Genomic DNA, 12,858 nt, shown 5'->3' on the forward strand with positions numbered 1-12,858 from the left:
GGTAATGATAGGGACCAAAATGAAAACAAATTAAAAATTTAATGACTTTATTGTAAGTTTTGAAAGTTAGATAACCAAAATATAAATGTCTTAAAAGTTTGGGGACTCTTTATATACTTTACCCTAAAAAAGAATAAAATTAACAGCCAACCAAGTCTAGCCGAAGATCAGATTTTGTTACCCACGAGAGAAAAAGAGCCCATAGCTACTGCCTCCCCATCCATTTCTCACAAAATTTGTATTATTATCTTTTGATTTTAATTTCTTTTTCCTGTTTCAAATTTCCCCTTTTCTTCTACTTCATCATATTCTTCTCGTGATATCTCTCTCTTTTTTTTAAAATGAATTCCAAAATGGGTTCTTCATGTTCTTCCTCCTCTCTTCTTTTCTTGTATATAACAGCCTTCTGTTTTATACGCTGCGTTCTGGGTTCTTCTATTTGCTCGCATGAAGCTGATGTGTTCATTAAAAATATTAACTTCCAATGCTCACCTTCAATCTCTCCAATTCCCCCTCTTGAGGTAATTTTCAGCTTAGATTTGGTGGAATTTTTACTTTTTATGTATTTATTGATTTGTTAATTGGTTTAGGAAGAATGGGTTCTTGGCATTTTATACAAATTTTCATTGGATGAGTTCTTTTATATACATATATATATATATATATATATATATTTTAAAAATCTGATTCTAGTTTATGATTTTGCCTAATTCTGCTAAAAGAAGGGAAATCTTTATTAAATTTTTGGGTTTTTAGCCTGATATGTTAGGGTATTATTGTGGCAATTTGCGTAGTAGTAAAAATTTGAAGAATCAGAAGAAAGGTTCATGGTTAACTTTTAAATGGTTAGGGGTATTGGGTTTTAATGGTGTTATTTAATATGCAGAAATTAAATAAAGGAGAGAAAACAGAAAGGAAGCTGCAAAATTTAGCTTGCTGAAGGACATAGAATATATCTATTATCTTCTTGAAGATTTTGAATTGAAATGTTATTGTATGTATTTGAAACCAAGAGCACCTAGTTATTGAAACATTTCCTTCCAAGTTTTTTTCATATATTTGGAGGGTCCTTAGTGCATCATATTCCCATATCCATGTCCATATATGTATTAGACTCAAGCACTTCAACCAAAATGAAGAGTCATAGCAACATAGGCTATTTGCTCCATGTACTACATTGGCTACTTAAGTCTTATATTCTAGGATTTAAGCCTTATGCAATTTGACACTAGTATAAGCTGGATTAGTGAAATATGTTATCTGTATTACATAGCTTTATTGAAGATATGTAAGGTCGAATTTGTTCTTAGAAGACTCCCATATCAGTTGGTTTACGATTTACGAATCATAAGAACCCTTAGGTTAGGCCTCTTTTCTCTATGTTGGTTTGGAAGAGATGTATGTTGATGCCCATAGCTGAAATCATAGTATACATCCACTTCTTTCCTCTTCCCAATGCAATCGTATGCAAGTAACATAATGATTTTTCTTTCTCAAGTACATTTTTAGGATGTATGGGAGATGCTGGTACTTGATGTCCTTCACCTGATCAGTGATAATTATTATCCGTAAAATATTGCAGCTAAGCATGTATGGATCCAAGTTTCTTAAGTTGAACCTTCTTCAATGATGCAGCTGGTGTTTTTGCAATTTGAGTAATCAATGCATGAAGTCATAGCCTAGTGTTTCTTAACTTGAAGTGTTTGATTGTAAGCTAGTAGTACTTTGTGATGCTATGGTTAGCTAAGTTCTTTTGCACCATCGAAAGTATCGGAAACTTTCCAATTAGCTATTTCAAAACTTACTATTGTTTGAAAATGGATTTACTCCCTAAACTTTCATTTATTTACAAGAAGATTTTGCATTTTTAAATGAGACTGATTTTAGAAGACAAAGATGTTCTAAATGTTTTTGATGTGGCTAGAAACTCTAGCCGAATGAGATATAGGATATAACTACCTCTTCATTCTGTACCTACCTGTTCCCTTTCTTTCTTGAAGGGCATTGTTTACTTTCTACTTATCCATTTTCTACGAGAGTTTTAAATAAATCTGTTAAATAATACCATTATCTTGAGCATAATTCAACTTGTATTTCCAAATCGTCAACAATTAGGGTTCATGCTGTTGACTTGATGTTTCTCCTCTAGTCATCAATTTATGGTTAGTAAATTTGCAATCCTTACCTTTATTTAGCTTTCATCACTGTTCTATGTGATTGTAAGAAATGTTTTAGGAATACCAGGTTTGCGTGACTTGCAATTTCTTGGAGACTTTCTAATAACATGTTATGTATCTTTCTCAATATATTTGCAGGTTAATGGAGACTTCCTTGACAGAGCATTGACTTCACAGCAAAATGGTTACACTTCTGTGCTCTTTTATGCTTCGTGGTGCCCATTTTCTCATAGTTTGCGACCAAAATTTGACAAGCTGAGTTTCATGTTCCCTCAATTAGAGCATCTGGCAGTCGAACAGTCTTTGGCTTCACCAAGGTGTGTAGCTACTTATCTGGTTTTCAGCGTTAGTCTTTTTCTTTTTCCTCAACTAAAATGAATGTTAAGAAAAGGGGGGGATATTCTTATATGAATGGTACAAGGAGAGAATTTTTTCAAGTATTGATTTGTGCTACTTATAGTGTTTGACACGACTTTAAACATGCTATTGATTGATCTCTTTAATATTGCATCCTTACGGTCAAACTCAGCTTCACGGTTTTGAATTGCTTAGTCTGCTTATCTTTGTTACTCAGACTCGGGTATGTATCATTCTGTCTATGCTTTTGTCTGTATTTGGAGTCTTTGGAGGTCATAGCACTCTATCCATGCTATCAGAAATAAATGTCGGATATGGGTAGTTGACGAAAATAACGAGTCGGAGAAACACAGCTGCTAATGACATTTGGCGAATCAGTTAGTCGAGGAATCACATATCCATGTCCTTATTCCATTATTTACAAAGTAGTTATGTCTTTCGAAGTAATTTCCTATCGATTATATAGTTCTGCTGTTGTTTTATACTATCCATGATGCAATGAAAGATTTTTGTGACAACTTTCAAATTAATACCTTTTACACACGTTGTATCACAGTATATTTTCGACGTATGGAACTCATAGCTTGCCTTCAATTTTAATTGTGAACCGAACATCAAGGGCAAGATACAGTGGACCAAAAGATCTCCACTTAATTGTTCAATTTTACCAGAAAACAACAGGTATTCTTCACTCTCTGATGCCAAAGATATATCCTCTTTTGCATAGAGTTGTAGCTTGATAATACTAACCTGAGTTTGTGAGTTGAACATTATCACATTTCTCTTAACACGAGCATCTGGATATCAGGATTTGAACCCGTTCAATATGTTGCCGAAAAAGAACCCAATGTATCTGGAGGCCAGGATAAATATATAATAATGTCTTGGAATGAGTCGTCAGCGATGGAGATAGTAAAACAGGAGCCCTACTTGGCTTTTGCTTTTTTATTTCTCTGTCTAAGAGTATTTTTACTCGTACTCCCGGAAATACTTTCTCGTCTCAAGGCTCTCTGGGCTTCCTACACTCCGCAGTTAAACTTGGAAATATTCGGTGAGACGAGTCAACTGTTTGTGAGAGCCCTTCACATGGTCGATGTTCGGAGAGCTTGGACCAAACTGAGGCTATGCAAGACCCGGAATTTTCAGCAAGGTGCAAAGAGTGCCCGTGTTTGGGCTTCTTCACTAGCATCTGTCTCTTTGGGAGAATCTTCTTCCGCTAGATCGTCATCATCATCCTAGGTCGGAGCTTTACAGAACTGAGCCATACAGCAAGAGAACTCATATATCAGGTAATGTATTACGAACCTTGATGATGCTTTCGGACACTGATGTTAAGCTTGTATTGCAAGTCTTGATATACCTAATGCTGTTGACGTTGATTGAGTTGGTTTTTTTTTTGGTATTTTCCATTGGAGGGAACTAACCGGCATGTAAATATGAGAACATCTGTGGTTTCCTTTTGTGTATATTACTTTTTCTTTTAGGAGGAGCATATCTACTTTCATACATCACAGTGGAATGCAAGCTTTACTTTAAAACTGTTGTTTGTAGAAATAAGCTTTACATAACATCTATTAAAGTAAATGCTATTTTTTGCATAACATCTTTTATGTATTAAAATCTATTATGTACTTATTATATTTACATAACATAAAACTTTCTAATCGAGCTTTTTAAATTAAAGTAAATGCTATTTTTTATATATGATATTTAATTACTTTTATGATATATAAACTCGAAAGTGTTACGATAACTCAAAGCCCAAAGGTAGGGATGAGCGTTCGATCGAGTCGAGTAAAAAAAAATCGAGTTGACAAGTCTTATTTTACTACTCGGAGTTGACTTGAAACTTTTTCGAGTCGAGTTTATAAAATTTGAGTCGAGTTATTCTAGTTGAGTTATATGAGTTCCTATACTAATTTTATTAGAATTATTTATAGTTTTATGACAATGATTTGTTCCAATTTTTTACTTTCTCTAATTATATATATATATATATATATATCACATTATAATGTTATTTAATATATAAAATACAATCTAAAATTATGAAATATATTCATAATATTATATTTTAAAGAAATTATTTTGAGCGTAAAAATATTGATGAGAGTGTAAAGGAGTTAATGAATTGATGTGATAAAGAATTTGTAAACAATTGTAGTCAAAAGACCAAATTAGGGGTGTAAACGAGCCGAGTCGAGCTCGACTCGACTCGAAAACTCACGAGTTTAAAATTTTTAAGCTCGACTCAAACTCGAAATCCTGAACTGAAGCTCGTGAGCAGCTCGAAAATGTTCGAAATGAAAAAAAAAATTCTTAAACTTAACAAGATTAAATCCTCAAGCTCGAACTTGAATCTGAACCTTAAATACATGAAAGCCTTATTGTATTTTTTTAAAAAAAATCAACACATAAATGTTAATATTATTAATAATTTTTTAAAAAATAAAATCTTAATATATTATATTTTCGAGCTGCTCACGAGTTTTTCTTGTCAAGTATCAAGTAAGTCGTTTCGGCTCGTTAAGAATTCAAGTCAAGCTCGAGTTCGAGTTGAGTCCATTCGATCCGAATATTTACCGAGCCTTGACCGAGTCGATCTCGAGTAGCTCGTGATCTGTCTCGTCTCATTTATAGCCCTAGACCAAATTGAGTAAAATCTAAAATTAAAGGACTAAATAAAAAAGTAGAGTACCATTTTAGTAAAAAAAGTAAGAATTAAAGTAATATAGTATTTTATTGTGGTATATGAGCATGTGATTCAAATTTGGTAAAAGACACTTAAAATAAATGATGAATTGAAGAAATAAGGAAAAATGAAAAATTAAGGGACTAAATTGAAAAATAAAAAAATTGTTATAAAAAAGAGTAATTGAAAGTACATATATATTCTATGATGATTTATGAGCATGTGATTCAAATTTAGTAAAAGACGGACTCAAAAAAGGATGAATTGAAGAAATAAGGAAAATATAAAAAATTAAGGGATTAAATTGAAAAATAAAAAATCGTTATAAAAAAAAGAGGAATTGAAATAACATATACATTCTAATATGGTTTATGAGCATTTGGTTTAAATTTGATAAAAAATTGATTTAAAATGAAAAAGATATTGAAGGAATATTGAAATCGGAGACTAAATCGTAAAACCGTCAAAATATTTATTTAAAATTTTGATTTTTCAAGTAACTCAAAATTTCAAATTTTTAATTTGACTCAAATTCTCGAAAACCGAATTTATAATTCGAGTCGACTCGAATAACTCGTCTCGAATAACTTGAAATTTAATTTTTTTCGAGTCGAATTAAGTTTTACTCACCTCCAGTTCCACCCAAAGGTATTAGCATCCTCCAAAAAAAATATTCGAATACACCGTCTTCGAACTGTTGCACATATGTGAAAAAAATGGTATTATTGTCTCCATATTTTAACCAATTCGTTCTAGCCCGTTGTTCTTAATACAACTCCTGTTTATCTGCTTCGAAATTCATTTGTAACCTTATATCCATGATGTCATTCAAACCCTCATCCGAAGGCTCCAACTCCATAAGTTCGGCTAATCGATTCTGAAGCTTTCGGCCAGTCAAACTCTTTCACTTACATTAACGGTTTCCTCTGGGTGGACGTTAGCGGGGCTAACGCGATCTGAGTTTTCCGGTGCGATCTTGACGGTTTCCGAAGATTTTTCGATCAGTTTTTTTCTCTGATTCTTTCTTGACTTCTTTTTCAAGATGAATGGTGGCTTGATGGATTGGAGGAAGCTTTTTGGGAGCACTGTTGAACAGACTCTGGAGTATTTTCCTCCAATGGCTCGAGAAGGGTCTCTGGTTCCTTCGGTCCAGCCGCCCTCAGAGGTTCTTGAGGCAGGCATATCTGAGTGGAAACTGTCCCTGGTGGGGTAATTTCTTGGACTAGCTCTGTCGTTTGCCTCTTTGAAGCGTATTGTGGACATGATGTGGAAGACGATTCTGCTAGGCTCGAGTGTACAGGTCAGTTTTGCTGGTAGTAATTTATTCATCTTCTCGTTTAGCTCTGAATCTGCCTGTGACTGGGTTTTAGAAACGGGCCGTGGCATATTCAGAATAAGCCTCTAATTTTGAGAAAATGGGAACCGGGCATGAAGCGTTTAGATTTTGACCTATCTCGTATTCTGTTTGGTTCTAACTCTATAATGTGCCATTGGAACTTTACTCAAGAATGGGGTTAAGCTATATTGCCAGTGCGTTGGGTGTGCCTTTGTCTATGGATTCGGTGACTGCATCCAGGACAAGATTGGAGTATGCAAAGGTTTGCATTGAAATTGGGGTGAAAGATTCGATTCCCAAGTTTGTTGATGTTATACTAAAAGATGGTGTTGTTGTTTCGATTCGAGTTGTAGTACCTTGGATGTCGCCTTGTTGTTTGAGATGTAATACCTTTGGGCATAATGAGAAAATATGTCCAGAGGTGCTTAAGCCTCAACCTGTTGTGGTACAGGTTTGGAGGAAGAAAGGGGAAGATAGGTGCTCTAAGGCTGCTGCAGTTGCTCGAATTGAGGTACTTCAGGAACCTAATCAGCCTGCTGGAGAAGTTTTAGAAAGTTGGGTGAGCTTTCAAGTTAATGAGTTGGTTGAGGGCTTGGTGGAAGAAGCTAAGACTATTAGTAAGGCTCCAGTGGAAGGGATTACTGCTTTGCCTTCTGCTGTAGACTTTCCTTCACTGCAAGTCTCTTCCCAGAAAAAGAAGCCTAAAAGGAAAGGTAAAGATAAAAAGCAGTTAGCTGGATCTTCTAATCGGTTTGAGGTGTTGGTTGCAACTGCTAGTTTAGAAGGTACCAGGAAGCCTCTTGTGGCTTCTATGGGTGTTGCTGCCCTCTTAAATGAAATGAAAACAAAAAAGGACTTCATTGATAAGTCTATGGGAACTGTTGTGGGAATGGTTGGAGGGGAGGCTAATCCTGCCCAATGACAGCTTGCTTCTGGAATGTCAGAGTGTTCAATAACCCCCTGAAGAAAATGCAAGTGTTTTCGAGGCATGGAAAGTTTAATGTGGACATTATTTGCCTTATGGAGACTCGAGTGAGGACTGTTAATGCTAGTAGATTGATTGACTATTATTCCTTGGATTGGGATTGCTATACAACCATGAATTTTCAGACAATGGCAAACTGTGGATTTTCTGTAAGAATGGATTTAATTTTACTGTTTTGAAAGTTTTTGACCAATCTCTGTCTATAATTGGTGAGATTGGTGGTCATAGCTGTGTTATAACAGCTGTTTATGGAAGTAACAATGGAGCTGACAGGCTACACCTTTGGAGACAGTTGGATGAAGTGGACATCATGGTGGGGGGATCCTCTTGGCTTGTAGGAGGTGATTTTAACATCTTTACTAAAGCTGAGGAAAGCTCTGATTTTGAGAGGCTTGGATCCTATGACAATGCTGACATGGAGTCTTTCAGAAGCTGTTTGTCCTCCTTAGTGCTTTTTGATCACCCCTTTGTGGGGCCCCTATTCACTTGGTCCAATAAGCAAGAAGGGAACTTCCTGGCGCATAAGCTGGATAGGGTTCTAATTAACACTCGTTGGCTTGAGGATTTCCCAAACTCCTTTATTGAATTCAAGGCCCAAGGTGTGTCAGACCATTGTCCTACTTTGATTTCTTTTTATAAGGATAATCAGGCTGACAGACCTAAGCCATTTAAGTTTTTTAACTGTTGGGCTAATCATGGGGACTTTAGGAGTATTGTTAGTGAATCTTGGCAGCTTGAAGTGATTGGCTCTCCCATGTTCTGCCTGTTTGCTAAGCTCAAACGACTTAAATTGAGGCTTAAGGAGTTCAATAGGTGTTACTTTGATGACATATCCAGAAGGGTTAGGGTTAAGAGAGATCAGCTCGAGCAAATCCAGCTTGCAAATCTTGCTCAAGCTGGCTTTTATAGTGATGAGGAAAAGGCAGTTCAGCTTGAGCTCCATGAACTTGAGGTGGCTGAAGCTTCTTTCTACAAGCAGAAGGCCAAGGTGCACTGGTTGAAGGAAGGTGATAGAAATACCAAGTTTTTTCACTCTGCTGTGATGAGGAAAAGGAAGAAAAATACTATCAGAATGCTCTATGCTGAGGATGGTTCTTGGTTGGACACTTTTGAGGCCATGTCTTCTGAGATGGTGAGATTCTACATTCAGCTGCTTGGTACTAAGGATGCTGAGGTTCACAGCTGTGATGTGAACCTTCTTAAGATCTTGCTGGGTTATGACCTGCCTTGTGGTGGTGGTGCCCTCCTTGTTAGGGAGCTTTCCAATGATGAAATTAAAGCTTCCCTATTTAGGCAAGGGAATGAGAAGAGCCCAGGGCCTGATGGGTATAATGCATGCTTTTTCAAGGTAGCTTGCGATATTGTACAAGAGGATTTCCTAGCAGCCATTAGAGATTTTTTCCAGAATGGATCTCTGCTTCCTGCCTTCAATGCCACAACTATTACTTTGGTTCCTAAGACCCCCAATGCAGGTATGGCTAGGGATTTTCGCCCTATATCTTGCTGTTCGGTTATTTACAAAACCATCACTGGTATAATTGTAAATAGATTGGCCTGTTTCTTCCCTGCCATGATTTTTCCAAATCAGTCTGCCTTCATCAAAGGGCGTAGTATTGTTGATAACACGCTTTTAGCTCAGGAAATTGTTAGGGGTTACTCGTGTATCTCTCTTTCCCCTAGGTGTGCCCTTAAAATAGACCTAAGGAAAGCCTTTGACTCTGTTAATTGGGTTTTTTTTATGAATGTCCTTGCTGCCTTGGGGCTTCTTGAGGTGTTTAGAGGCTGGATTTCTGCTTGTATTACTGGTGCTAGGTATTCTGTGGCTTTTAATGGGAGTTTAGTGGGCTATTTTAAAGGTAGGAGGGGAATTAGGCAGGTTGACCCACTGTCCCCTTACCTTTTTGTTCTCATTATGAATGTGTTATCCCATTTGCTTAATGTTGCTGTTAGGGGTGACCTTTTTAGATTTCACCCCAAATGCAAGCGTGTTCTTCTTACTCATATTAGTTTTGCTGATGACTTACTCATTTTCTGCTATGGTACTGAGGATTCTATTTTGGGTGTTGTTGGGGTCCTTGGGGTCTTTTATGAGATGTCTGGCTTGCAACTAATGCTGGTAAGTCTGAATTGTTTGCTTGTGGTATACATGAGGGTATCTTGAATAGAGTGCAGGCTGTCACTGGGTTTAAGTTGGGCAGGTTCCCTGTTAGGTACCTTGGTGTGCCTTTAGTTACTAGGAAATTATATGCTAAAGACTCTCCCTTTGATTGATAAGATTAGGGATAAATTGAACACGTAGTCCAAGCTAAAGTTGAGCTATGGTGGCAGGCTACAGTTTATCCAATCTGTACTTTTTAGTATTTCAAATTACTGGTGCAGGCAGTTGGTTTTGCCTAGTGAGGTCATTAGACAAGTGGAACAGCTTTGTATGAGGTTTTTTTAGAAGGGTGAAAACATTCCTGCTAGGGGGGCTAGAGTTAGTTGGCAGTAAATGTGTTGGTTGAAGTCTGAAGGTGGATTGGGTTTAAAAAGTTTGGGTTGCTGGAACAAGATGTGTTGCTTCCTATTGATCAGGAACATTTTAGTTAATGCTGGGTCTCTTTGGGTGGCCTGGGTTAAGGAATATGTCCTGAAGGGGGCTCTTTTTTAGGAAACTAGTTACAAGCCACAACTCAGTTGGATTATGCGGAAATTGTTCAAGCTTAAGAGTTCAGCTGCTGAATTGTTTGGTAGTGTGGTGGAATGGAATGTGGTTAAAAGCAGTTGGGTGTGGGAGAAAATAAGGGGCAGAGGGAGAAGGTAAGGTGGGAGCATCTAATCTGGTTCCCTTTGCACATCCCTAGATTGTCCATTATTGTCTGGATGGTTATTCTTAATAGGCTCCCAACCAATGACAGGCTCATTCATATGGGAATGGAGTCGGATGGACGTTGTGATCTGTGTTGTGATGGTTTAGAAAACAGGGATCATCTGTTCAACGATTGTACATTTGCAAGAGGGGTCTGGAGCAAAGTTCTACAGGCTTGTAGAATTCCCTACAGGGTGCTGTGTTGGAACGATGCCTTGGCCTGGGCAGAAACTAACTACAAGGGGAAGTCCTTGCTAGTCTGCATTCTGAAACTAGCTTGGATTAGTCTCTTGTACTTTGTCTGGGAGGAACGCAATTTTAGGCTCTTTAGAGGCTGCTCTCGTGTTCCTGGTGAAGTCTTTGATAGCATCAGGGGGACTGTTAGTGCCAAGTTGCAAGGCTACAACATAAACAAAGCTGACAGGGTCAACCTCCAACTTTGTGTAGAATGGAACATTGGTTAACTGAATGGTGCCTGTTGTGTCCTGGGACCTATCTGTTAACTCTTCTGCTGTAGTTTGGTTATTTTTCCTCTTAACTTGTTGTTTTTTGGTTCCTTTGGTAGCATAGTCGTGTTGATTGTTTAGACTTGGGTCTGAGGTCTCTAGTTGGGGGCCAGTGCTTGTTCTACTTTTTAGCAGTTGGTTTCTCTTGTAATATGTAGCCGTTTTTTTTTGTAATAAAAAGAAAATTATCCACACAAAAAAACTCTTTCGCTTGCACGTGTACTGAAACCATTTATCCAGCCCCAAGCACATCTGGTTCAGTTTCTCTGGTACCAGACCCGTTCTTTCCCGCCATAACCGCTCAACCTCTGCTTCACACGAGTTCTCCAAAAGCCAAGCAGCTTCGAACCTGAAATGCCATCTCCTCACGGAACTATCTGTTGTCAACAAGTATGAGCAATGGTAAGAGAAAACATGCATTAGATGTTGTAAAGAGAATTGAGGAAATTGATCTAAACACCAATTATTCACCACACCACGGTCCAAATGTTCTCTAATTGTCGTGGTGCTCTTCAACCTCTCTCCCAAGAAAACCAAACCCCCAAGTAACCGATATCCGATAAACCACAGTCATCCAACATGTCACAGAACGCCTTCATTTGCCTTTCACTACGAGTAAGCCCACCTTCCTTCTCATATGCAAACATTATCTCATTAAAATCACCAATAACCAACCAAGGAAAATCTGGGACATCATTTAAACTGCGTAAAAGATCTTAAGAGAATGATTGATTCTGCTCCTCCGATGCACCATAAAATCCAGTACATCTCCATTGAAGATTCTCCACTTCATCCTTAATAATTACATCTATACGTGAGTTCGAAACCGATCTAAAAGCACATCACACGTTGGTTTCCATGCCAAATAGAGACCCCCACAAGTTCGCATGACATCTACTTCTATCCCATTCACAAAACCACACGATTTCCTTATCTTTTTCATCCTCAAACTCTGTAGCTTTGTCTCAATCAGAAAGACTACAGAGGGATTTATGTCTCTCAGCAAATTCTTGAGACGCTTTGCCGTCTGAGGTATACCTAAACCTCTGACGTTCCAGCTCAGAAGTTTCATTACTCTCGGCTGGCCTGTTAACTCAAGCCTACCGATATTTTGACATTTCCACTCTTATTCGTCACATTCTCATCCGTAGTACCTGGATTACCACGGTGGCGCTTTGAAGTTCCTAGCTTATCAAAAGGATTATCTTCATAAGCTAATGCCATGTCCACATCGAACCCATCTCTAAAATTGCTTGTCTTTTCTATTCTCCCGAACGTCATTTCTACCCATAGCTTTGTAGAACTCCTCTGAACCTTGGGCATGTCATCACCAGTAGTCTTATCCCCTTCGAAATATTCCTCTCTCCATCCCCAACCTCTTCCTCTCACAACCATGTACTCAACAGAGTCCCCCTTCGACCCAGTGGTGCCCTAATGGATATGTCCCATTGAGGAACAAGGTCCTTCTTCTCCTTTAGCATTCACATAGGACAATAAAGTTATCCATGGCCTAATTTCCCACACAAAAAGCAGAAGAGCTTCAATTTCTCATAGTGAAAGGTTGCATAAGAATGGGCTTCATTTGCTAAAGTCAAATTTTTCATGCATTTTAGGGGTTTCAGAATATCCAACTCCACCCTAATTCAATGCTATCTTTATACCCTAAAGAAATAATGCTTGTATCATAATCAGTAAAGCACCCAAGAAAATTTCCAAACTGCTTAGCCATTGTTTCTGATATAAAACTCACCGACAGGTCGTTCACTAACACCCAAAAGCACACTTTTGAAAAGGCACAGTAACCGGGTTCGCCCCCTCCTTCAATTTACGCAAAATTAGGAGATGAGAATTGAAATACCACAGGCCACCCTACATTATTCGATCCACATCCTCATCATGATACAAATGGAATAAATATCTCCCCTACCCAAATCTGTTATCGAGTTCCCCCTATAGG

At 37.8% G+C, this 12,858-nt stretch overlaps 1 protein-coding gene across 1 annotated transcript; it reads left to right on the plus strand.

Annotated features, from left to right (window-relative positions):
- Positions 1 to 322: 322 nt before the first annotated feature.
- Positions 323 to 4,043, plus strand: LOC120148687 (5'-adenylylsulfate reductase-like 5). The gene is made up of 4 exons (XM_039161730.1): positions 323 to 521; positions 2,316 to 2,494; positions 3,091 to 3,215; positions 3,343 to 4,043. The coding sequence occupies exons 1-4, from the start codon at positions 342 to 344 to the stop codon at positions 3,771 to 3,773; spliced, it is 915 nt and encodes a 304-aa protein (XP_039017661.1). The 5' UTR covers positions 323 to 341; the 3' UTR covers positions 3,774 to 4,043.
- The last annotated feature ends 8,815 nt before the right edge of the window (positions 4,044 to 12,858 follow it).

The sequence above is a fragment of the Hibiscus syriacus genome, unplaced genomic scaffold, assembly GCF_006381635.1.
Source record: "Hibiscus syriacus cultivar Baekdansim isolate YM2019G1 unplaced genomic scaffold, ASM638163v2 tig00110984_pilon, whole genome shotgun sequence".
Taxonomy (NCBI): Eukaryota; Viridiplantae; Streptophyta; class Magnoliopsida; order Malvales; family Malvaceae; genus Hibiscus; species Hibiscus syriacus.